This window comes from Chanodichthys erythropterus, chromosome 21 (assembly GCF_024489055.1).
Source record: "Chanodichthys erythropterus isolate Z2021 chromosome 21, ASM2448905v1, whole genome shotgun sequence".
Lineage (NCBI taxonomy): Eukaryota > Metazoa > Chordata > Actinopteri > Cypriniformes > Xenocyprididae > Chanodichthys > Chanodichthys erythropterus.
The window spans coordinates 19,341,078-19,368,263 of record NC_090241.1 but is presented as its reverse complement, the minus strand read 5'-3'; the positions used below and the strand labels follow the sequence as shown (position 1 = coordinate 19,368,263).

Here is a 27,186-nt window from a genome sequence, read left to right as displayed (position 1 = left end):
TGTTTTAAGCTTTGCTTGAACAAGTGACTTATTTCTCCAGTGGATGTGGCCAGATTACATCTGATCTCTGTGTATAAATGTAAATGTGCACAGATGTATTTGTAGGTGTTTATAAATACTGAATACATCTTCTACTGCTTTTTGGGCTATGAGAATGTATGCAAAAACAGTGCTGTAATTCCTACAGAATTATGTTTTTGCATTTCTTTGTCTATATATATAATATTTCAAAGCTCAAATCTGCATTTTTGGTGAGCATAACAGATTTTTTTTGAAAATCGTAACGTATAATTACTGTATATTTCAAAGCAGACATCACTAAAAATAACAATATAGATTCTAGTTCATTAATTGTGTCAAATTCAGTTCAGTTCAGTCAAGGATTCGTCCAACTGATTCAAGCAGACAACTCATCTTTTTAAATGATTCATTAAAAGAACCAACTCACAAGAGTCATTCATTTAGGAATCAGACTACTCTTGTCACACTATGTTTTTGATTCGCTAAAAAACACCAGCTCAAGAGTCATTTGTTCATGAATCAGACAACACTGATCACGCTGTATGTTTTTGCGTGGAGCCCACTAGGACAACTCGATAGAAAATTTCTGCCATTTTAGCATGGTACACAGTCTTTGTTTTGCATTACATCCAATAAAGATGGCACACTCACATTCACAAATATGATTTTTCTTTTACTGTGGTGCTGAAGATCCCCCACTGCTGAAAGGAGGTGCAGGAAACACTGATGTGTGTTTGTGCTTGGCCTGGGTGTGTCTTTCTTAATGAGTGAGACAATTATAGGTTGGATAAGGGTGTTGGGATTGAGATCGTGCCTGAAACAAACACATGCCTCTTTATGTTGAATTAGCATGTAAAACATGAAGTAGCCTTGATTGCAGAAGATTATAAACATTATTTACTATGGTCTTTGCATTTGTATGTTTTGTCAGAGACCAGGGCCTTTTATGAAATATAATAAATATATATACACATATATAATTTTGCCTTCTTTTGCTCTCACTCAGCCCTTTTTGGTTAAGCACTTAAGTGAATGGGGTTAAGGAGAGGGTCATCCGAGCCAGAATCTGTCCAGCAGTCCTTCTACTTCCTTCTACTGTAGACGTGGTTGGGTGTAAGCCAGTGGCTCTCAACACTGTTTATTTATGGCAGCTGCCGACTTGAGGCATGGAGCCAAGCATCACAAAATGTCATGGCTGTACACAAGTCAAGCCTACTCTTTGGGGACATCCGACATCGTCCGTGACTTCTACAGGAACACCACTGCAGAAGGGGTCAGCAGGTCAGGCCACACTTTCATTCAGGCTGCTCTGCCATTTTCTTCCGCCTTCTTTGTGAGTTTTAATTATGCAGGATTACATACATGCACTATCAATAGCCAATTCTGCTTGAATGGCAATGTTGTAATTATGGTTGTTTGCAGGAGCGAGAATAAAACTTTGTTAGAATGGTGATGGCTTTTGGAACCTTCGCTCAGCTGTAATTATGGGATAAATGTGATGAGACGCCACATTTAAGAGCAGGAGAAAATAAACAGATGCTAAATCCGATGAAAGCGTTGAAAAAAATGGCGACTGTGAGGGTTTACTAACAAACAGATGAAGCAAGAGGGTGTTCCAGAAGAGGTTAGGTTAACATTAGTATTTGCTTTTGTGTACTGTAAATTGAAATGCAGGTTTTAAATGGATTTTTTTTAAAAAGGAACACTATGTCTCTTTTTATTATGTCATGAACTTCATAATTGTCATGCGATGAACAAGATGATGGAGGAAGTTGCAGTGAATGCATTTTATTAAAATCAGAGGTAATACATACAGAGGATGTTGATGAAGAAGGAGAGTGTCAAAGTAACTTGAAGCTTCAAATAACACCTTCAATAATAATCTTTCCTTGCAGATCTCTTAGAAAAAGAAGAGGGTGCATGCAAAGCATGCGGGTCATACTCAGACGAGACAAGACAATGGGGGTGAGTTGAGGATGAGTATACAGTCCTTGATTGGAGTACTAGTGATGAAGGACAGGGATGATCATTAGTAGGCCTATTCTGGTGAGTGGGATTGAGCTGGAGGTAAAGAACCAGGCAGAGGTTTAAAAATAATAATATCCAAAAAAGCAAACAAAACTTGAAACCATATAGGGAAGCCCAGAGCTATTTTTTGTTAAATATCTCTGGTTGAAAAAAAAATCATTCAGATAACTAAGTGCAAATAAACATGTAAGTTCTTGGGAAAAAGAGAAAAAAGATACATTTAGTGTCACAAAATATTTCTTAAGTACAGTTAATTTATGACTAAAATGTGCGGCTGTGCCAATTAAGAGAAACCAGGCAGAGGTTTTAAAATAATAATATCCAAAAAAGCAAACAAAACTTGAAACCATATAGGGGAGCCCAGAGCTATTTTTTGTTAAATATTTCTGGTTGAAAAAAAAATCATTCAGATAACTAAGTGCAAATAAACATGTAAGTTCTTGGGAAAAAGAGAAAAAAGATACATTTAGTGTCACAAAATATTCCTTAAGTACAGTTAATTTATGACTAAAATGTGCGGCTGTGCCAATTAACCCCAAAAACAGAAATATCATAAAATAAAATATAACAGTAATATTTAAACATTTAACATTTTGCAAAAGAGATTGTTAGCATTATGTATCATGAAAAAAAAACAAGTTATTTATTAGAATATATTAATATTTTAGAAATTGAATTGAACTGAATTTCTTTATTGTCATTGTGCGTACAACTTTCACTGTATCCGCCATTGTACCAAAATTTCACATGCAAGTTCCACACTAGATGCGATGAATAAATTAATTGAAAACAGATTGATAATAATTGGTCATTTTCAGTTCATAAAACATTAACCAAAGCTGATTTAAACAAACTGAATGCTTTGTATTTATGTGAAAATTTGTATTTGTAGAAATAGAGCACATCTCCTGGTCTCTGTACACTGTAAAACTTTATGGTGAAAAACAGTACAAAAAGACATCCCTGCGTGACAAAGAACATGACTATATATATATTTTTTAAATTGTTTTGTTTCTTATCTGTTATCAGCAATGTACATGTGCATTACCCTGATGGTGTGTCCAGGATATTAATTTCTGTTTTACCTCTCGCATTATTATAGTGGTTATCGGTAAATGTTAAGGTTTTGGCAGTCCAAGTAGATAGAAATATTAAGATTATATCACTTAATGAAATACATGGTTATAAGTTATAAAATATAGAGGCACCAATATGCTATGTCGAAATACTGGAAAAAAAAATTTCACAATATTTTTTATGGTGGCTCTTTAGCAACCGCACCAGTAACAGTGAAAAAAACATAACTTCTGTTTATGTGTCCCATGTCATGAGGGTAAGCAAACAAACTATCCCTTTAAAGGTTTAACCTCATCAGCTGAGCACAGGTTGATCTTGCTTCTTTTCTCTCTGTTGTTCAGCAGGACAAAAAGAAGATCTAAATGACTAAAGAGAAAACAGGACCTTTCCAAGCTCCTACTGTGGTATAGGTCAGTGTAAATACAACCATCCCATTCTTTCTGCAGGAGCATATATCCACTTTCAACTCTGAGGGTCTAGGTTACTTATTAAAAATACTACACCCCTAACCACTTCAATGTGTGAACACTTGCATAAACACACATACTGCTGAAGCGTAAGTGGCTTCCACTCCAAAGTTTTGACAATGACCTCTGACAAGACAATGATAATATTTCACTAAAAACAACAACGAAAAAACAAATATAGCATTATTGAGATCTGCTGGACCCTGTGAATTGACCTTTGTGACCTCTTTGGTAACGTCTGTGGTTAATAGTGGGAGCAAGCTGGATGCCTGAGTCACTTGTGTTAATGGTTACAGAGCAGATTTAAGCTCAACCAGGAAACCTGACTCTGCTGACCTTACATACTCCACGATCCCTCCTCTTTCCTCCTTTCTGTCCTCCCTCCTTCCTCCCTCACCTTCTTACTCCATTGTTCTTTGTGTCCAGTCACAAGACACGTCGGTAGTACAGGAAAGGCGAAAGCCAAAATCCTGCCCGATAATGTCTCATTTCCAAGCTGTCATCAAGTTTTCATTGCCTTACGCTCATACCTGTACGACAACACAAAGATACAAGCTGAGTACACAAGAATACGCCACATGACCTCAATGTTTCAAGGTCAAATTTTAAATTCACACAAGAATCAATGATTCTGATCTTTGTTCTTGTCATTTCTTCTCATATGCCGTGCTCGTTCTTCCTTTAACTGACTAGAAATGTTCTTTTTTTGTATTTTTGATCACATCAGTAAGCTGAGACCTTGAAAAGTTCAATGACTTTAAGAAATGTTCTGTACTTCAAGGTGCGTGTTCACGAGAGTAGGCAGGGCTACAGGTGACTGAAGCATTTCTGAGAAATCTGTCCACAATTCTTTTCATAATTACTATAGGAATACCTGGATACACTCTGAGTCTCCAGGAATTGCTTGTTTTCTGTGAACAGCATATTTAAATTTTATTGCAGACTATTTACAAGGTTTTAAAGGGAACAGAACGCGTGAAATATGTTGATTTCGGTCCTTTGATAGAGTTTTGCATATCAATAGGTTGTTTCCAAATGAGTGGTTTGTGAATGTTTTATTCACAATCACATCTATCTAAGCAATGTCAGCATTAGGTCACATCTTTTGTAGTCCTTCGGGAAGCAGCCTGCTGGTGCATTCTGGGAAACAGAGAGGCCCCTAGTTATAAGATGAACCAGTGCTGCCTGTTTGCTCTCAGTGTGATTTGAGAGTCATCTGACAAAGAGCTTATTATTAGGGGCTACATTGTGTATAGTGACTGCATGGTTGCTAGATTGAAGTGCATGAATCACAGTTTTACAGCCTGTGATGACACAAATAAATCAGATGCTGTGAATACTGCCACAAACTAATCCTTATTACCCCAGTTTAGGTATTGTGTTGCCACTAAATAATGGTGATACCCTCCTGGTTTATTTATGCTGTCAGGTAAGAATTTAAACAGCATTTAAATAGAATATATATATTTTAATCAGGGTGAATGTGATATTCATGTAATAGTGTATTTTATTTAATCTGTGGAAATAGAAAGCATTATATTATAAAGACAACATAAAATGAAATAAATGGCTTTTATGTTATCATTGTAAGTCAATACGAATTATTAAATTATTTTAGTATTTATTATTATTTTCTGGAAAAATTTACTATATACTTTTTCTACAAAATACCCAATCAAATGTTTGAAAGAAGCCTCTTATGCTCACAAAGGCTGCATTTATTTTATCAAAAAATAAAGTAAAAACAGTAATAATTTGAAATACTATTACAATTTAAAATAAATGTTTTCTATTTTAATATATTTTAAAAATGTAATTTATTCCTGTGATGTCAAAGCTGAATTTTCAGCATCATTACTCTAGTCTTCAATGTCACATGATCCTTCAGAAATCATTCTAATATGCTGATTTGGTGCTCAGGAATCATGTTTTATTACTATCAATGTTGAAAACAGTTGTACTGTTTAAGCAACAACCGTGATACATTTTTATTCTATATTCTTTGATAAATAGAAAAAAACATAATTTATTTGGAACAGAAATCTTTTGTAACATAGCAAATGTCACTTTTGTTTGATTCAATGCATCCTTGCTGAATAAAGTGAATAAAACCTTTGAATGATAGTGTATTAACAGTTAGTTTCAAATTTATGTAATGATTTTCATAATACAATCCTTGGACGAAAGGAAGACAGTAAGGATTCAAAGCTAAATTGTATTATACTTCATTATTTCTCAGTTTTGATTCCTTCCTGTGGGATCCTTAAGGCCTGTGTTAGTTGTGAGAGACAGTGATGTCAATAGAAACAGTGGCAGTACTTTGATCCTGCAACACTTTATTAAAACTTCACTCTCAAGGCATGGGAGTCCATGACTGGCTTGCGTAATGGAGTAAGGGGGTGTGGGGGAATTTCAGGGTGTTACTAATCCCATGCTTTGGCTATGAGCCCATGGAAAGACAGCATCTCCATTTTCCCAGCATGGTCTTAAACTAAACTCATCCCTGTTCTCTTACCAACTCTCCCTGCTTTTCAAAGCAACATGAATTATTCCTGACCGAGCAACCAACAATAGAGACCATGTATCTGGTTTAGCTCTATTATATATGTCCTTAATTCTGGATATTTTAGGTTACACATGAGCAGTTCATATTCCAATATAAAACTGACTTTTAAAGCAAAGCTCAAAAATTATTTGTTAATGTTAATGATTAGTTTTTAATGAATCATTTGTATAGGTTGAATATTCTGAATATGCTTTCGGGAGGTCTTGCTGGTGTTTCAAGGTTACTTACAGGCTCGTAAACTCCTTATGCCTCTGGGATTTTTCCAGCAGTAGGCTACAGAAAGTCACCTTGTAGCATGCATCGTCCTCTCCTGGACACATTTTGAATAGGGCACTTGGACATTCCATTCTCTTCAATGCTCAAAACTGCTTCATGTGACCTGTTGTCCCCTTATGTAACCCTTTAAATACAGTTAGCTTGAGAGAGACAGATGATGTTACTGTCTGTCACTTTAAGTGGAGCAGCTTTCTGTCAGCATGAATGCAGTGCAAAAACTTGTGAGGAAGCTTTTATCCTAGTCAAGGATTCCAAATTTTGGATCACTTGACACATCCGGACAGCTGTATACTTTAAAAAGCCTACCTTTTATAATCTGAATCCACATTATAAGGAACTTCTGGAGAACATCAGGGTTGGATGTGTTGATTCAAGACCCCAGTTGAATCTGTACTTCCTCTGAAGCATTTGTCTTCCTGTGTGACCTTACAGAACCCCCATTATCCTCTTACTTCCTCACAGGAAAACAGAAAACAAATAATTATCTATTGTGCCTTGATTTAAAGGAATATTCAGAATTCAGTACAAGTTAAACTCAATTTACAGCATTTGTGGCATAAGTTTGACTACCACAAATAATAAATAAACAAACAAATTCCATGTAACCCATCCTTTTCTTAAAAAAAAAGAGGAAAAATCTGTGTTATAGTGAGGAACTTCAATGGAAGTGAATGGGACCCATTGTATTTTTTGTTGTTGTGCCACAACAGGACGTAAACAATATACAAATTTTATCTGCTTACTAACCTTGCCATGACAAAGTAATGCTGTGAAACCCTTAAACAACTGTAAAAATAACTTAAACAGCTGTGCAGATCAAATAACTGACAGTTTTAACAGAAGAATTAATGTACGTACATTTATAATAGTATAATCGTCACATACCTGCTTTTAAGTCCTCCAAAAATTAGCCATATTCTCTTCAATTGTAAAGGCCTCATTGTAACCTCCACTTTTACTTTTTTAAACAAAAGGAAGGATGGGATGTAAACACAGACACATATTCAAGCAAACTTTAAATTGCTACATGCATTTATCTTTCTCCCCGAATCACTCAATCCGTCCACACTGTCATACTCTTCCACATTCTGCTTGTCTGCCTAGTGAGAATACATACATGTCTTAAAAATAGGTTCTCTGATTACAGCGAGAGAAATCTAGGCAGATGCACTCGCTCTCTCCCAGGTGACCCCTGATGGAAAACTATGTCTGCTCAGTCAGACATAGAAACAAGTGTGACAAATATGATCTCTTTAGCAGCAATGAGATTTTTGCTGAGGTATCCTGCTTTTCGGATTTTTCTCCTGTAAAATTATGCACCTATAATATCACATGCGTCTCCTAGTTTCTTTGGTGTCTTTATGGTTATCTTATTTAGAAATATTGGAGACAAAGTTGATACTTAAAGGAATAGTTCACCAAAAAAATAACATTTTGCAGAATTTACTCACCCTCATGTTGTTCCAAAACACGGCTTTCTTTTTTTTTCTGTTGAAAACAAGGTAAGATATTTTGAAATAAAATTGGACCCCATTGACTTTCATGGTATGGAAAAGCATTGTATGAGAAGAAAGAAGGTCATAAAGGTTGGGAATCACATGTGGGCGAGTAAATGATGACATCATTTTCACTTTTGTGTGAACTACTTCTTTAAATGAAATTTAAAGGGTTAGTTCACCCAAAAATGAAAATGATATCATTAATGACTCACCTTCATGTCGTTCCAAACCCGTAAGACCTCCGTTCATCTTCGGAACACAGTTTAAGATATTTTAGATTTAGTCCGAGAGCTTTCTGTCCCTCCATTGAAAATGTATGTACGGTATACTGTCCATGTCCAGAAAGGTAATAAAAACATCATCAAAGTAGTCCATGTGACATCAGTGGGTTAGTTAGAAGTTTTTGAAGTACATACAATAACAAAAACTACGACTTTATTCAGCATTGTATTCTCTTCCGGGTCTGTTGTATATCCGCTTTCACTCCACAGTGACGCTGCTTCTTCTTCTTTCCTGTTTTACGGCGGTTGGCATCCAGCTTATTGGTGCATTACCGTCCCCTTCTGCTCTGGACAGTGACGCGATTAGGACATCTGCAACATGCACACCTACGCACCATTTTAAAAAATATAGCAATACCAAAATACAAACAATGTAGTATAGCTTGAATACAGCGTGCGTCTCCCTCAGACTGTAAACGAAGCTCAGGCGCACTAGATAACACGTCATCAGCGTCACAGTCTGGAGCAGAAGGGGGCGGTAATGCACCAATAAGCTGGATGCCAACCGCCGTAAAACAGGAAAGAAGAAGAAGAAGCAGCGTCACTGTGGAGTGAAAGCGGATATACAACAGACCCGGAAGAGAATACAATGCTGAATAAAGTCGTAGTTTTTGTTATTTTTGGACCAAAATGTATTTTAGATGCTTCAAAAACTTCTAACTAACCCACTGATGTCACATGGACTACTTTGATGATGTTTTTATTACCTTTCTGGACATAGACAGTATACCGTACATACATTTTCAATGGAGGGACAGAAAGCTCTCGTACTAAATCTAAAATATCTTAAACTGTGATGAACACAGGTCTTACGGGTTTGGAACGAGGGTGAGTCATTAATGACATAATTTTTGGGTGAACTAACCCTTTAATTGCATTCCGTCTTACGAGCTATGAAAGAGCAACTTCTAATCAATCAATGGCGCATTCCGGGGGTGGGGTGGGGGATTGATGGGGGGGTTTGAGTGGGTTCCTTCCCCCTCAGTTGGGTTCCGGGGGTGGGGATGGGGGGTGTGGGGTTTGAGTGGGCACTGCAATACAACTGAAAGGGCACTTTACTATTAGCGATTAAAGGGGCAGGGGCTTGAGCTCCCCTGGCTCAGTCAACCGTGCATGCCACTGTAATTAATAATGTTTTCCTCTAGGGATCCTTTGTTTTCCTTTACTTCCCTTCTTCTATACTTTGTCCTTCATCCAGGCATATTTCATTATTAAAGTGAAACTGCAACTCCAGAAACATAAACGAACCTGCTTTCTTTAATCTATACTTCTTCCCATTTCTAAACTCATTTATTCATCCCTGTCAGTGCACAGTCTTTGTGTTTAATGCAGCTCTTCTCTGGCTTCTTATGCCTGTATTGGCTAGCTGACGCTGTGTTGAAGCTGAGGAAACATAAAAGACTAAGTCTGATCCCAGCAAACCAGTTCATTCCAGTGAAAGGAAGTGCTAGTCACATACCCGGTATTTATTGCAAGCCACCTCACTTGACAAACAAATAAAAAGAGCTGTGGTTTTTGCTAATTTAAAGGTAAAGTGTGTAATTTCTGTGCCGCTAACATCACCTAAAAGAATTACAAAAACCATGACTATTTTCAAACAGGCTTCACCAAGTACTTCCACTGCATGCTATTGCTCTCTGCATATTAAGCTGGGAAAGGAGAGAGCATTTAAACATTTAAAAAGTTATACACTTGACCTCTTTTTATTATTATTTTACCATCAGAATCACTTTCCATACCAACTCACAACTGGGTGTGAGAACAACAGACAAAAATTTTCCCAGCTCAATTATTACTAATTGTTAATTTGGGGCCAGAGTGCCAAAGAAGCCTCTGTTCTTTAAGAGAACATGGAAGATTTTCCACTACACCTAACTACTGTGATTTGGCCTTGTGTGTGTTTTTTTCCACACATATTTACATATTGTATAAACATACTGAATCCTTAAATCCATATGAGTATGGCATCTTAAAGGGACAGTTCACCAAAAAATGAAAGTTCTGTCATCATTTACTCATCCTCAGGTTTAAATTTCCTTGTTCTGTTGAACACAAAGGAAGATATTTTGAAGAATGTGGGAAATTTTATAGTTCTGGGGCACCATTGACTTCCATAGTATTGTTTCCCCTCCATGGAAGTCAATGGTTCCCCAAAGAGCCCTGGTTACAAACTTTCTTCAAAATATCTTCCTTTGTGTTCAGCAGAACAAATACAGGTTTGGAACTAGAAGGTGAGTAAATGATGACAGAATTTTCTTTTTTGGGTGAACTATCCCTTTAATGTATTCCTTGTGACTTCCAGGGGCCGTCACACTGACAGGTGCTGATACAAATGAGCCATTGCTGCTCTCTTCCTTTCTCTACCTCCCCTCTCTCATGTTTGAGAGTCAGTTATTTATAATGTATTTCTGTTCTTTTTCTTCTGGCTTATCTCTGCTCTGTATTTGCACTTCAGGTTCGACTGTTTATATCAGTGCAGCGGTACTATAAATCCAAAGCAAAGATGCTGGTCTATTTTATAGACCTGTATATTACTGGAATGACCTTTCAAGGTCCATAAATCAGAATTTGACCCTATTTTTCCCTTAATAAACCATAATAAAAAAATCAGAACATGCATATTTAATAAAGGTGCACAGGAGGCTGGTGGTGAAAGATTAGCCTTGTCCCATTTTGTAGTATTTCATATGCAGAGCACAAAATGCATTATAAAAATAAACGTTAATAAGAGAGCGAGAATAAAATGAGTATAAGAGATAAATCAGTCGAATATGAGTTGTTTTTAGCTGAGCATTCGACCACCACGTCAATTTATTAATGCTCACTTTACTCAGTTTACTATACCCTCCTGTACAACATTACAACAACACGTTTTTACTATTCATTGTTTACATGAATGATAGAAAATTATCTTTTCAAACTAGATTAAGAAGTTTGAAAGAGAAAATGTTAGGCAGTTGCTTGTACCATTGCTAGGTGGATGCTATGGTGTTTTGGATGGTTGCTAAAGTGTTACTAAGTAGCTGCTAGGGTGTTGCTATGCAGGGTATTCTGGGTGTATAGACAGATAGATAGGTAATTATTAGACATACGAGCAATTGTCAGACTGTGTAAGTGATTCACTCACCTCTACACTCATTATGATGAAGTTAAAGCTGCAATATGTAATATTTTCTTTCCACTAGAGGTCGCTAGAGGCCTATTCAAAACAAATGTGTAGCTTGATGACGCCAAGTTTGAGCGCAGAATCTTGGGACATGTGGTCTTCATCTCAACAGCCAGTGGAAAAGAACTAGGATAGGACTTGGGAAGAAATCATGTTCATGGATGCGATTATTAACGTTACTGTAGTATGAAGCAGAGCAGGACTGAGTGTTGTGGGAGCTGAACGAGGCCACTGGAGTGATTGCGCAACACACGCCTCACAAGCAGCGGAACTTTTATTATGCCACAGTCGCCAGCGCCGCTTTTCCAATCATGAATATGAGGTAACGCAGCTCTGTTTATCATATTAGATACATTTGAGTGTGTTGAAAATTATGTTATGACGTTACTCTGAGTGTGAGACACTGTTGCACACTGCAGTAAACTAGATCGATTTTAGAATATATTAAATGCTTGATGGCTTGTGTTGATAAATGGCATGAAATTAATTTTAAAACGTATTGTATGATGGAGAAAATGCTGTATTACTGTTACTAAAAATAAAGCTGCATCTGATTATGCTATGTTAACTACTTCACAAAATAGTGTTTTTCTCTGAGGCATGGTAAAGCGTGGTACTCGCAAAAAAATCAAGAATATTAGGGACAAAACGTGTTGAGCTATATAACAATGATTAGTTTTCTGTCTATAAATATATCAAAACAGTTGTTCCCTTGTCTATTAAAACATGTAAATATTAAAGCGTCTTTGGTGTTTCCATGGTTTCTACAAAATAAAACCGGAAACTGAGGGTAACGCGGTTATGACGCAATTGACAGGCGACTCCTCACACGTCCCAGAGCCTTGGTTAAAATTGCAGTTTTCTCACGATTTACTAGTTGGAAACATTTGGGATATTGTAAGTACTCAAGTGAACAAAATATATAACACTGGCCTAGTGGTTTTTGGATATTTTACTGCAAAATTCTTACATATTGCACCTTTAAAGGTGCTAAAGAGGATCTTTTCGTCGACTGAGAAATCAAAGACCGTTACTGAGTTTTTGAAATGAGCGCATGCGTAAGAACAACCACCCTCCTTCACAGCTCATTTCAAGTGAACGCCTCCCAAAACTTGTGTACGAGTACTGGAACACGAGTGTTTACCACCGGCATTCGCTGTATCGTGTTAGTGGATTCATTATGTCGGACTCACCGCAGGTAACTCATAATCTGCAGTTGTTACTCCTGTCTCCTGACAAAAACATTGCATGCGGCGCCTGTGGAGTGTGGAAAGTTACTGGATCACGCAGCCGCGCTCGTCTCTCACAAGGAACGTAATGGCAGTGATTGACAAGCCAGAGGGCCAATCGTTTACGCGATTGGCTGATGTTTTTAAGGCCCTACCTCGTGCACAGATGATGTATATTACTATTATTCCTTTCAGTGCACCTAATAAATAGTCTTTTATCAGTTAGTAAAGACAGTTTCAAGTAATATTGCAAAAATATATAAAACAAAACATCCTCTGTAGCACCTTTAAAGACTCAACAAGGACCGACATGTTGCCATGCGCTGTGACATAAAGCTGTAACAGCGCCCCCTTTCTGCAGACAACAGGAAAACAAGAGGGAAGATCTCTCTCTTCAGATAGCTTTATTGGCAAAAAAACAAACAAACAGAAAAAACAGAAAATGGTTTAGAAAATTTGACCACTTAGCACGTAGCCCTCTTTTCCCTCAGTTTAAATGATACGGCTGTCACCTCGTTTGTACTGTAGTCCACAAATTTCATAGGTAGCCTGAAATTAAAAGAATGATATAAAGAAAGAAAGATGTAAAATAACTTAGCGACAACATTCTGATGATATTCTTTGAATTCATAATAATATTATTTTCATTATTTACTGTTATACATGATTACTGCCAAACAGCTTTCCATCTGTGATTGTGAGTATGCGTGAATGTGTAGCTACTTCAGTCTAATTATGAAGAGTGACTTTATCAGTGCAGCAGGTCAGAAGTGTGCAGGGCACTAAATGGGTCTTCTCAATGGAAGGAATGTATCAATGATAAGAAAGGACGAATGGGCTGTGGACGAACTGATGCTGCTAACAACTCAAGCCTTCACAGAAGAGTATGTGATGAGTCATTTCGGTCGCCTGGCAACCCTCTACAGAGGTGCTAGCTTTTCAGTTATCTCTGTCAGACCGTGTCCCAGCATACCTAGAGAGAGAAGTTGAGAGATAAAAGGCATCCACAATGAATGTCAGGGGGTAAAGATTTGCTCTTTAATTCAATCAATGCAACCACCTGTAAGATTCAAATTTGGGCAGTGTGTATTTTCATCAAATGCAAATAGCCAACCTCTACTACTACACTTTACCTGTAGTACAAGTAACATATTACTTCTATTTCAATTTTGTGTGAAAAGCATGTACAAATATTTGTATTTTAATGTAAACTAAATGCTATTTATATTACTTAGGTAAATAGCATTTACCTTCTACACTTTTAGTTCATCTTCAGTAGCCTCCATAGATATACAATGGGCTCAAATAAGAGTTTAGTTTAGTGAATATAAATTAATTCCTTTATTTGGTTAGTCAAGAAATTATGTAGGTCAGCTCACTTAATAACTGGTACGATATTGTTTATGATTAAAAAATAATTAAAGTGTTTCTTGAAGTATATCCTATATTTTAGACCAAAAAAAATCAAAAATATTTCTAATGCACTATGATTGGATTGCTAATGATTTGGTATGACAACAAATGACATCGTATGTAAAACGCATAATGTTTATTTTAATAAAATTGCTGGTAAACAGCGCCCTCTGCTGTTATCGTGACTGTCCTACACGTGAAGTTCTCGGTGCTGCTTCCGCCATTTCAAACGCAACATCCGGTTGTGCAGCAGCCATTTTGTCTGTTCAGGCAAGTCCACCACACACGTTCAAGAACTGACGTTCCCCCTTGGAAAATATTTCAGAAATATCACACTCGATATTTTTCCGTGTCATCTATGGAAGTGGAAACGGGCTGAAAAAATACCTTATTGAATTCTACGCTCGAGAATACCTCTCATAGGCTGATGTGTCTTGTTTTTGTTGAATAAGCGTCATTAATCGGGGTTATGTCGAGCGAGGAGAGTTATTTAGCCATCCAGCGCTACTTGACCGATGAACGGGAACCTTACGCACCGGGCACGCACGGCAACACCAAGAGAAAGATCCGAAAAGCAGCTGCCTGTTACATAGTGCGCAATGGGATTCTTTATTACCAGAGGCGGCAGAAAGGTCTGGATGAATTCACGGAGCTGGAAGTGGTGCTGCAGGCCGAGAGACGGAAGGAACTCATCACGGAGGCGCACATCACGTCCGGAGGGGAACACCTCAACCAGCAGCAGACATGGGATATCATCTCCCAGAAATACTGGTGGAGAGGTACACTAATCACAACTTTAATGACCGTGAGGATTTCCAGCTCTGTAATGCTGTGTGACAGCTGGCAACGCTTAAATGTTTCTTGTCAGCATGTCACAGCAGGTGACAAGAAAGGAAGCCGCAGCTGGATAGTGTCAATAGTAAACACCGTATAGAAAAGGGTTATAAATATGGCCGTTTGTGAGATAGAATAGGCGTTAAAGTTACCATGAAATCAAAATTGACTAGCCTAACTAACTGACTATTTATTTACTTTTTTTGAATAGTGCAGTATTTATTATGATTTATTCGTTCACGTCAGTGTTTTTTTTTAATTCATGTCACCTCCTAATCCCTAATAAAATTAACTTCCCCTCCCTCTTGATGACATATCTGATGACGTATTTACAGGCGCGAGGGCGGGGCGAACTGTCATTCACCTGAGATCACAGATCCAACAATCCAATCAATTTCCATCCTACATATTTTCTTGTTCAATAAGAAGTTTTGCTCAGATGTACGTCACAATAGGAAAGAAGACTGCAACTTTGGTTTCATCATCTTTTAAGAAACCTCCTATATTTAAATATTAACAAGTAAGACAGATAGACAGATGCTTTATTAACCCCATGGCAAAAATAGATGTAATTGATTGAATTTTAAGAGAAAGTCTGTTATTATATGTGGCCTAAATCGAGAGTCTTCTTATCACAGGTGTACTGAAGCAGGTGAAGGATTGCATCAAAGAGTGCAGTCACTGCCAAAGCAAGCAGGAGAAGGGGAGAGGCAGTGCTGAAGATGCCACAAAACAAACTGTCCGACAAGTTAGACGAAAGACCTCTGTCTATGCCAGTGAGGAAGAAGATGATGAGGCAAATGATGAGTTGGATGAGGAACAGTCCAGTGCAGTTGATAAACACGAACTGGTTTTTGTAAGTACAGAATGCCATTTGTGTCAATGAATACAAAATATTCCAGGTACAGTAGTTTATTTATGGGTCATTGACGAATAAGGTTTTGTGTAAAAAAAACAAAAAAAACTATGGAGATATGTCATTTTGAAATTTTAACAATGAGATTGTGTTTTTTATAATCAATTAACACTGCTTTTGGCATTTTTTTTTACAGTATGGACAAAATTTGTCACCAAAAAAGTCATTCAGTTTAACCCTTAAATGCATGACTGTTTCGCCAATCATTCTTACATATTCGGGTCTTTATCGACCCGGAACTATATCTAACATGGAAGGATCTCTACCTGTCACGATAATATAAAACTCTTCTGATATTAGAATAACAATTACAGAAGAATAAAAAAGCATATTTTGTTACCTTTTGGAGCTTGAAAGGGCTCATTCTGAGCAGATGTTTTATGCCATCACCACTGTCCTCGTCAGAGCTCATTTCCCAGTACATTCAGCAAATAATAGGCTAGTTTTATGTTTCAGGTCACGAATATAAGCCCATTCGCGATCTCAAACATATTCTCAAAACTATTTCATTTTCAACATCTTCAAAATCAATATTTCTATCACTAACAGCTTCACCAGATCCATCCAGTAACAGTTACAGTCCTATTTCATTGCGTTCAGTACTTACTCTGCAGTAAATCACTGAGCCATTTCATGTTGTTATTATTATTTCGTTTTCTGTCTGAATGAGTCGTCACTTCAGCATTGTGTATCAGACATTGCCACCTTGTGGAATAAAGGTGAATTGCACTTATTCCATCATCTTAGATTCAATTATTGTTGTGCAGAAAAATATATGTACACTCATGCACGCCTCGGGTCGTTTGCGACCCTATACAATTTTTACAAAAAATGAATACAAAAATAGGCATTCTTTTATAATTTTATGATTTTTTTCTTGTTATATTCTTTATAATGAATTGATTGAGGAATACCAAGAAGGTTGATGTCTAACTTTAAAAAAATGAACGAGGAGGAGGGTAGTGAATGATGTCCCAGGTCACAAAAGACCCGAGGTATGCATTTAAGGGTAAAAATTTCGGTTTTACCGAATGACACTTTTGGTTATACCAAATGACGATATTTTAAAAAAATGCTAACAGGCTGATATCTAGCTAGCTAGCTAGCAAAAGAACAATCAAACATTTTATATTTAGTACAAGTTTTTAAAATATTACAACATTTTCCATGTTTTATAGCGGTTGTACCGAATGACTTGATGTTTCGGGACATACGTATGACAAAGTGAAAACATGAATTTTTCAAATAGTTAAAAGAGAGTTAGTTACTTTGCTTCATGACCATGTGGTCTGAATGATGGCACATCCCGTCACATGATACTGATCACATGACATGATCCAAAATGGTCCTTGTATATTGGTTACTCCGAATGACATCAATGAAATTCATTTTTCAGGACATTCTTTCTCATAACAAAGCAATGACTTCTACACATAATTTAAATGCCATTTTGCACCATGTTGATAATATGATGTTATAAAATCATACCAGAATAAAAAATATATACATTTATTACATTTCAAGATAATTTAATCACAAATGAAGTGGCTGTATTGGCCTTTGGACGGTTAAACCGAATGACCTTTTGACACTTCAAAATCTTTAAAATACCTTTATATGTAGCAAAATATAATTAAAACCTTTTGGATTCAATAAAAGAGATTTAGCTGTAATACCTTACATGTCATATCTTTGTTTTTTATTATTATTAAGGCCTTTGGACAAAAAAAACATGTCATTGACCCTCACATTAAAAGACCAGAACATAGAATTTTTGTATAAATATTATTTTTATTTGATTTTAATATATATATATATAATTTATTTATACATTTATAAGTTGATGGATGTGTTCTTTCATGCATGGTTATAGGTGGACAGTAAGGGCGTTGTCAAGCAGTTCTTACCAAAGCATGGGCAGACGATGCTGGACAGGTTGAACCAGCAGAGACTGAGAAATGAGTTTTGTGACATCACCCTGATCATTGAGGGTGAAGAGCATCGGGCACATAAAGCTGTACTGGCCTCCTGCAGTGATTATTTCTACGAGCTCTTTGTGGAAAAGGGTGCTGTGACCAGTCATGAAGCTGTCGTTGACCTCTCTGGTGAGAAAAATGCAGGATGCTGTTGTTTAAAATGATGAAACTAACACGAACAATGTGATAAGACATACTGATTAAATTAGGTTTAAAGTTTAAAAAGTATTTAAATATAAACCCTAGTGGGCTGTGTCACGGTCTCAATAGCAGGGTCCACAGCATCCAACCCCGATTTGACTTCAAAAGTGACTGATCTGAAACACTATTTATTAGCAGTAACTCCTTTAGCACTTTTCTTTTAATATTCTTGTAATATACATAACTATATTGCGTATTGGGTGAGACTGTGTACTACTGTTCATTTTAATACTTTTTTTAGTAATGATATGATTTTGGTTTATCAGTTACTAATAGTTTTTAGTAATTGATAAAATAAAAATAATTTTTAGTTCCATTCACAATCTTTGTATTTGACAGAACTATTAAACAAATTACAGTCAGAAGTCAGCAAATACGCATTCATATCATTTTTCATATTGTCAGTCTTTTAATATCTAATAAATATTTAATTCCATAAACCTCACCGAATATAGCAAATCCTCTGTTGAATCCAGCTAAATTTCTACTTCCTTTATATTCATGTTTTTAACCATTTCTGTATTTGTGAAAAATATGATTATAGTATTAAGTTGCTAAAGTAGAAATCTGTTTGTTTTTGTTTTTTTTATCAAGTTCAAGTTTTTTTGTCACATTGATTGATTGATCTTCAAATAATTATTTTCTAAATTTAGAAAATATGATGTAAAATTAAATGCCTATCATTGCAGCTATCCTTAAATAAAAATAGTATGATATCATATATATCGGCTTTATATCAGCCATCACCCACATTGTTCTCTAAGATGTTATCGGCCATCAAAAATCTATATTAGTCAACCGTAATGTCTAAAATGTTGCCTAAATAGGCAGTTTTTAGCTAGTTTGTAATTTGTGTGAGAACGTTAACAAGTTAAAGGTACACTATGGAACTTTTGGCCCTCTAGTGGTTAAAAAACAAAACTGCATGCATTTTGTGGAAGAAAATTGTTTTGGTTGTGCTTCGGATGAATATGATCTCTTACTGTTCGAGAGCTATGTATTTATATATAATTTATCTGTTTAAAAAAATACCTTACTCACCTGTTGAGTTATAAAAACACCATTTAAATAGGCTTACCATAGAGAATCCGAACACATTTTGGAAGAAGTATTGGTGTATTCAATTATTAAATTTTTGAACAAGAAAAAAGTTACATAGTTCACCTTTAATTTTTCTGATGTGTTATTTATAGATATTCAAATCGTAATTGTTTCTTTTGTGTTGCATTACCTACCAGGCTTCAGCAAGGCCAGTTTTCTGCCATTACTGGATTTTGCCTACACCTCCAATCTGACATTTAACTTTTGCGTAATGGCAGAGGTAGCAACACTGGCACGGCACTTATTGATGGCTGAAGTGCTTCAGATCTGTGAATCTGTGCATAAGAAAGTAGAAGAACAGAAGCTGATGGTCTATCAGAGAGGAGACATCCACACTGTGGTGGCCAGCCAGCCTGCACCCCCTCAGCCAATCACACCTACCGCTTCCGAGACCTATGTGGTAACTATGCAGAGTGATGACACACCGGAAGCAGGACAGTCCCTGGCTGTAATCACAAGTGAAATCGGGACGGCTGAATCGCTGGCTTTGCTAGCTGGTGCGACCGTAGATGGTGAAACAATGACTGTAGTTACTCATAGCGGACAGGCTGGCTCCGCTGAGTCTCTCGCAATGGTGGCCCACAGTGGCCAGGCAGAGGAGGGCGAGACCATGACTTTGGTCACTCACTCCGGGCAAGCGGGTTCAGGCGAGTCCCTGGCTGTAGTACAGGCTTGTTGGTCTGTAGAGGAACCACAAGTTGGTGACACTCCTGTCGCAGAGAGTATGCAAACGGGAGCCTATCTCATTAGTGTGGATCCTGGCAAAATGGACGCTTCTGAGATTGTTCATTTAGCTGCGGCAGCACCACCTGCTGTGCAGGATGAGCCCCAAGCTGCTGTGCCCACACGCCAACCTGAGCCAGCAGCAGTAGGAGCACCACCGCCAGCCCCTGCGCCGGTCAAAAGGAGGCCAGGAAGACCACCTAAAGTGAAGCAGCCGGAACCACCTCCTCCTCTCCCTTCAGAGGAGGAGCCCACAGAGATGGAGGGGGTTGAAGATGGATCCGGTGCAGATGAAGAGAAAAAAGAAGAGGAAAGCAAAGATCCCAACAAGAGATACCTCAGAAAACGATCCGTGAAGGAAGGAGGGTACGTTCGTCTTCATATGGGACTTGAGACCGAGGAGGAAGAGAGAAGCACCTCACCCCCTGCAAAGGTATGCACTTCCATTCACTCGACATATGATTCATCTGTAAATGTGACGATGGCCCTGTCCCAAATGGTGCCCTTTTGGACTTGGCACATTTGTAAGGTCCACAAGACCGCAGGGTGGCCCATCTGTCATGTTATGGCTCAAAAGTGTGCCGACTATGTGGCCTTTATGCACCCTTTTGCAAAGCTTGTACTGGTTTCTTGATATCATAATGTTCTAAAATCATCATGAGAGAAAAAGCCTCATTAAAAGAATAAATGAATGACATTCTTGAAACGGGAACTTTAAGTAGTTAATAAAAAATAGTAACAAATTAAATAAAATAATATAAATAATAATAAAGATTGGCATAATCAAATTATTTATTATTTCCTAGGAAAATGTCTTAACAGATCTGCTTCACTGCTTATTAATATCTGAAATACCTTTATACACCAAGTCATACGATGTGACCAACATGAGAAACTCAAAAACTACAATCTTATGTATTATGAGAATTTTGAGAATCATGACATTTTCACCACAGTCTTTATATTTAAACCTTTCTTGTAAATGACATAAATGTTTTTCAGAATCACGTACAATCAGCATGAATACATTTAAAATGCAAAAGTGCAGCCATTTGTTTGCCAAATTCTCATTCATTTTAAACTACATTTTTTAGACACTATTATTTGTCATTGACCCCAATATCCTGTTGTTGTTCAATGAGCCAGTGATTGGATAAAAAAAGTTCAGCCTGATTGTCTTCTTAGAATCTCACTGTGTCCCCAGACACCTCAGAGACTTGGCAGAAGAGGTCGACCGGTTCAGTCTGTGAAGAACAATCCTGATGAGATTTCAGAGTCAAACATAGCGGCTGCTTCTGATGCCATGACGCCTTTAGCAGAGGAACTGGAGCCTGTTGTCGACCAGCCAGAGACTTTGGAGGAGGGCGCACTACAGGGAGACCCAGGAGGAGTTGTTGAAGGAGAACATGCATGTAATGAGTGTGGCATGGTGTTCCAGAGGCGGTACGCCCTCATCATGCACACTCTGAAACATGAGAAGACGCGCAGCTTCAAGTGCAGTGTATGTACCCTTGGGCTGAATATAAAGTAATTCTTGCCTGATCTTATTGCATTTTGTTTATTTTCCTGACCTTTCTTTTGTCCTCACAGATTTGCAATAAGGAGTTCCAGTATGCAGCCTCACTCCGTGCACATTTGGCCCGTCACAAGCATCAGAAGACTCAGAGAGCCAGCATGACAAGGGCCATGGCCACAGAAGATTCTCAGGGGTCAGAAGATCAGGCGAGGTACCGCACCAAACGAGAGTTTGTGTGCGACATCTGTGGCAAGACTTTGCCTAAGCTGTACTCCCTGCGCATTCACATGCTGAACCACACGGGGGTGAGGCCGCACACCTGCAAGGTTTGCGGGAAAAGTTTTGCCACTAAGCACAGCCTGAAGATGCACAGAGCGCTGCACGACTCCCTCAAGAGATTTCAGTGCACTGTCTGTGACAAGTCTTTTGTCACCAAAAGAAGCCTAGAGGAGCATACAAGTATTCACACAGGTACACACACATTTTGCTTGTGTCAGGCCAGACGAATACTTAGTTCACCCAAAAGTGAAAATTCTGTCATCGTTTACTCCCCCTCTGCTGAACAAAAATTAAGATATTTGGAAGAATGTTTGTAACCAAGCAGATCTTGCCCCAAATTGAATTAAATTAATGACTGCCATAGAATTTTCCTACTATGGTAGTCAATGGGGGGTGAGATCTGCTTGGTTACAAACATTCTTGATGATGACACAATTTTCAATCTATCTCTTTAAATTTTCGAACTATCTCTTTAAATATGCAACTGGTATTGTGAGAATAGTATTAACAATGGAAGTTATGATTAAAAAAAAAAAATAAAATAAAATATGAATTTAGATTCAGTTACAGAATTAAGTAAATGATTATAATTACTTTAGGCAAAGCAAGTTTATTTATATAGCACATTTTCATTTTCATAACACACACACATATATGTGTGTGTGTACCTAAAAGACAAATAAAAAGGAGTAAATGTAATTAGAAATGGTTAAAAAAGCTGAATGAAATACAGAAAATACATAATCAAGTGAAGTGTAGGATGAGTGGACCATGTTAAATGTGCAAATAAACTGGTGTTTTAAATCTGGGCATGTATGTACCTACCATTGGAGTCATCTGACACCTGGAAGCTTCTTCCTGTTGATTGTATCTCAATGCTGTCTCCATATATTTGGAATTAGCTCTATGTATTTTTAGCTTCCTCATTATAAATAATCTAAAACCGCCTTTCCACTGTCTCTGACATTCACATAAGGTTGTCGCATTTCATCTTTTAGTGGCAGTCGCACAGTACTTTCAAACTCGCAATGAAAGCAGCCGCTACGCTTCACTAATTCACCATGATAAAATTAATACATTATAAATGTATGAAGATATGCATACAAAAACAAATGACACCAATACGTCTGAAAGAAAAACATAGTGGGTTTTCTTGGGCTAATCAAGGTAAATAATTAATTAACAATTATAAAATAATTATTTCTGATGTAATTGGTGATAACTGCCTGTTTTACAGAAATAGTGTTTAAAGAATAATGTTTGAGTGAAAAAAATGTTGGTAATTTGGACTGATGTCATAGTTTTCATTTCATATCCAGTCTGGCAGTGACACATATGGTCTAGCCACAAAAGTTCAAATATTACATCCGGAGCTCAGATTGCATCCAAAATTCTGCTTACGCATATGATCTGAACACCACACCGATCCTATACTACTCTTCATTGAAAATGAATGACTTTTGGTCAGTAATTGGTCAGAGGTTGTGAAAAGGTTGGTTAATGGGGTCTATTGAGTTTATATTCAATAAAATATTTTTTTAAAATGTGAAATAAATTTTATTTTTTTACTATCTGATATTTAAATATATTTTATATTTAAAATATATTTAATATTTTAATTTTTTTTTGTAAAAATCCACCGAATCTAGATTCCAGCATAAACACTTTCAGTTGCTCCAGTTACAGGTCAGCTTGGTTTTGAAAGTATGAATCAAACTAATTGAATTAGACCTAATTTTGACCCAAATTTAATATTATTGGTAAAAGCTAGCAGTTGAGTTGAATTATTGTCTGAGAAAATATTTACGATCTTAGTATTAATGTAGTCATTAAAGGATTAGTTAAAAATTACCCCAAGCTTTACTCACCCTCAAGCCATCCTAGGTATATATGACTTTCTTCTTTCTCATAAACAGAGAAATATTAATAAATATCCTGACACATCCAAGCTTTATAATTACAGTAAGCATTCTTCCATCCACATCCATCCATTATAAACGTACTCCACACGGCTCCGGGGGGTTAATAAAGGGCTTCTGAAGCGAAGCGATGCGTTTGTGTAAAAAGAAAAAATCCATATTTAAGACCACCTTCCCATTCAAGTTACAAAGAATGTGTAAACTGGCATCGAGTCAGTTATATTTTTTCCGGAAGATGAATAGGGAAGGCATAGGACGTAGTGTAAGCTTTGTGAACTGCAAGAGTTTTACACTTTCTTCGTAAGTAGAATACGGAAGGTGGTCTGTCAGAAGCTAGATGTTTTACTTCATAACTTGTTAAATATGGATTTTTTTTTTTTTTTGCAACGCTTCACTTCAGAAGGCCTTTATTAACCCCCCGGAGCTGTGTAGAGTATGTTTAATGGAGGGATATGGATGGAGACACTTTCTTCAGCTCATACTCGTTGGGTATCGCTTACTGCCATTATAAGTCTCGGATGTGTCAGGATATTTATTAATATTTCATATACACTTAGGATGGCTTGAGGGTATTTAAAGCTCGGGGTAATTTTCATTTAAAAGTGAACTAATCCGTTAACATTACAATATTGCTAAATGAGTGGTTCATAATAGCAGTTTGTTTGACAGGTGAATCAAAGTACTTATGCACAACTTGTGGAGCATCTTTTCACCGTGCCTCCGGACTGAGCAAACACCTCAAGAAACATCAACCCAAACCTGACGTCCGCTCATTCCATTGTACTCAGTGAGTACCTTATCCCTGGATACATACACATGACTGCTTTCTGTGAACCCCACCAATTAAACTTTTATTCATGTATCTTCCCACATAATGGTTTGACACCTTTTGTTCTTTCATTGTAGCTGTGATAAGAGTTTCTTTGAAGCAAAAGACCTGCAGCAGCACATGAATAAGCACTTAGGCCTAAAGCCCTTCCAGTGCCAGGTCTGTGGGAAATGCTACAGCTGGAAGAAAGACTGGTACTCGCACGTCAAATCGCACACCGTTGCAGAGCCCTTCAGGTGAGAGTGGAGAAACAGAAAAACAAAGTGTATTTTTTTTCCGCTTGTGCTTTTTGAAGGGCCTGTTACGGATAATTGTATTTCTCTATTATATGATATCTGAACTCTAGAGTGACTCAGGTAGTTGTTAGAGGTGGACGGTGAACTACATTGTATGTTTTTTCCTTTTGGCAGGTGTAATGTGTGTGGGAAGGAGTTCTTTGAGAAGGCCCTGTTCAGACGGCATGTCAAGAAAGCCACTCATGGAAAAAAGGGCAGAGTGAAGCAGAACTTGGAGAGAGAGTGTGAACACTGTGGGAGGAAGTTCACACAGCTCAGAGAGTACCGCCGTCACATGAATAATCACCAGGGTTAGTGGAGAATCATGCAGATTCCAGAATTATTTCACCCAAAACAAACCAAACAAAAATATAAAAAGGAAAATTTAGTTTCACAGCAACAGCAATAACTATGATAGCTTTAACTATAATAACACTGACTCTATCATAGTTTTTTAGACTCTATCATGGTTATAATTTATTTTGTAAATTATTTTGTTTTAGTTTTCCTAGGTCCCCACAGAAATATCAGTTTAATACTACTAATATTTCACACACACACACAAAATGTATTCAGACACCTTGAACATTTCATTCATTAATACAGTTTATTCACTATAGTTTTAAAAAATGGTGGTAAAATATGACAAGATCTCAGAGTTAAACTACTTCAGAAAAAATTAATCTAAATTATGTCAGATAACACTTAAGCAAAACATGGTCAGGCCAAAGTGTCTGAATAATTTTTGTTTCCAAATTTTTATCAATTTTACTGGTAGTCCACTGTATGAAGAAATTTTGGGTACATTTATATCAGTTTAGTTTATTTTGTTATCCTCACTTACATAAATTAACTATGGTGTCCTGCACCCACTAGTAAAAATATATCAAAAATGTCTGTTTGACTGTATATGTGTGTGTATGAGAGTGTTTGTGTGTGAAATATTAGTAGAACTGCATAGCTACTTCTGGAAGAGAAAAAATGATAGTGCTTTATATATTTTTTAACAATTTAAGAGGAAAATATTAATCTCAGAAATTTTCATTTTGCCTCTATGAATTACTAATAATTGATAACTAATAATGAATTACTGTTTATTTTATTTTAATATTTTACAAAAATATATATTGTTTGTATTCTGATTTAGAAAGTATATTACCCAAAGCAAACCAAACAAAAATGCATTTTTGTAAAAACAAAAAAACTATTTAATACTTTTTATTTGCTTTGAAAAGATTGATCTGATCTGCACATCTGCAGTGTGGCTGTAGGTGGCACTGCATGTCATTGTTTTGAGACATTCAGTCTAATAGACATCCTACACATTTTCATGCTTGTATTTAGCAATTTTACAGTGATATTTAGTTTTGGGTGTCAGCCACTTCAAATGCTTATAAATAGCTGAGTATAACAGATGTCATGCTGCTCTTTTTTTTTTTTTTTTTTTCCAGGAGTGAAGCCCTTTGAGTGTCTGACCTGTGGAGTTGCATGGGCTGATGCTCGTTCGCTGAAGCGCCATGTTCGCACTCACACGGGCGAGCGCCCGTATGTGTGCCCATTGTGCCAGGAGGCCCACATAGACGCCAGAACGCTGCGGAAGCACATAACCAAGTTCCACGGAGATCAGTTGCCCGGCAAAATCATGCTGGAGAAGGACACTCTGCAGTTCCACAACCAAGGCACGCAGGTGGAGCACGCCGTCAGCATCCTCAGCTCTGAGCTGCCCCCTGAACTCCAGCCTCCACAGCCTCCCGTCACAGAGGAGATAGAGACCGTGCTCATCACCGAAGAAACCGTGGAGGCCGTGCAGGCTGTGAGTGATGCCGCCGTAGCCACATTGTCCGATCAGAGTATTATGCAGGTTGTGAACTACGTCCTGGCGCAGCAAGCTGCAGTCAAGGTGGAAGAGGCGCCAGAGATCATCCAGACCATGGAAGTGGAGGTGGCCCATGTGGCAGAGGTGGAATGAGACAAAAGTACTCACATCTGGCTCCTCGGCCTTTGATGATGACTGCATCATAGTGACTTGGCAGTAAAAGTAATATGAATAAGGGCATACTTATTCTTTTTTTGTTGTCATATGCACCCTGTGTGATAATGTAAAAAAGTGCTCATTTATTTTTGATGTAAAATGTAAATTAAAATAAGCTTAAAAGACTCTTGAGTTTGCTGACATCACCCTTCTTACAGCTAGTGTGTGTGTGTGTGAATCAGGGCATGATTTGGATGTGTGAAAATGCTTGATTTGCATTATAAGTAAGCTTCTGTATATTCGTGTACATAAACAGAATCAGAATCATTTGCATTGTAATAGTCACAGTCAGATGGATCCCAATATAAACGTTTGACTTTTTTTGTAACTAGGTTACATTTTCTCATTATTAAGGCTGCTTTTTTTTCTTTTTAATTTGTAAAGATTATATATCAGCTCTAACAGTCTTAGCAAAAGGGCCATAGGCTCTTGTCTGTGGTATAATGCGGTGCCTCACGGTCTCAGCTGAGGACTATGTATAGCAGCAGAAATGACAACCAAATAAAAAACTCCCTGTCTGCAGGGATACACCATGTGCTATATTTCTTTTCTCTTTTTTTCC

The 27,186-nt window shown here is 37.3% G+C and overlaps 1 protein-coding gene across 5 annotated transcripts; it reads left to right on the top strand.

The window, feature by feature from the left end:
- The first annotated feature begins 82 nt into the window (after positions 1 to 82).
- On the top strand, positions 83 to 27,131 carry zbtb11 (zinc finger and BTB domain containing 11). 5 transcript variants are annotated; one of them, XM_067372665.1, is made up of 13 exons: positions 83 to 1,302; positions 1,444 to 1,645; positions 1,917 to 1,986; positions 3,471 to 3,536; positions 15,496 to 15,713; positions 17,647 to 17,878; positions 19,189 to 20,207; positions 20,979 to 21,275; positions 21,365 to 21,761; positions 24,158 to 24,275; positions 24,395 to 24,553; positions 24,728 to 24,903; positions 26,044 to 27,131. In XM_067372665.1, the coding sequence occupies exons 6-13, from the start codon at positions 17,698 to 17,700 to the stop codon at positions 26,559 to 26,561; spliced, it is 2,865 nt and encodes a 954-aa protein (XP_067228766.1). In that variant the 5' UTR covers positions 83 to 1,302; positions 1,444 to 1,645; positions 1,917 to 1,986; positions 3,471 to 3,536; positions 15,496 to 15,713; positions 17,647 to 17,697; the 3' UTR covers positions 26,562 to 27,131. The 5 variants fall into 5 exon arrangements, with proteins under 5 accessions (XP_067228766.1, XP_067228765.1, XP_067228768.1 ...); XM_067372664.1 differs by having other exon boundaries at positions 3,468 to 3,536; XM_067372667.1 differs by lacking the exon at positions 1,444 to 1,645.
- Positions 27,132 to 27,186: the final 55 nt, after the last annotated feature.

Excerpts from the sequence above, each read along its gene's own strand:
- zbtb11 (XM_067372663.1), top strand. The coding sequence starts at position 14,493 with ATGTCGAGCGAGGAGAGTTATTTAGCCATCCAGCGCTACTTGACCGAT. Across the intron at positions 21,276-21,364 it reads CGCGCAGCTTCAAGTGCAGT|ATTTGCAATAAGGAGTTCCA; the intron begins GTATGTACCCTT and ends TTGTCCTCACAG. Across the intron at positions 24,554-24,727 it reads ACCGTTGCAGAGCCCTTCAG|GTGTAATGTGTGTGGGAAGG; the intron begins GTGAGAGTGGAG and ends TCCTTTTGGCAG.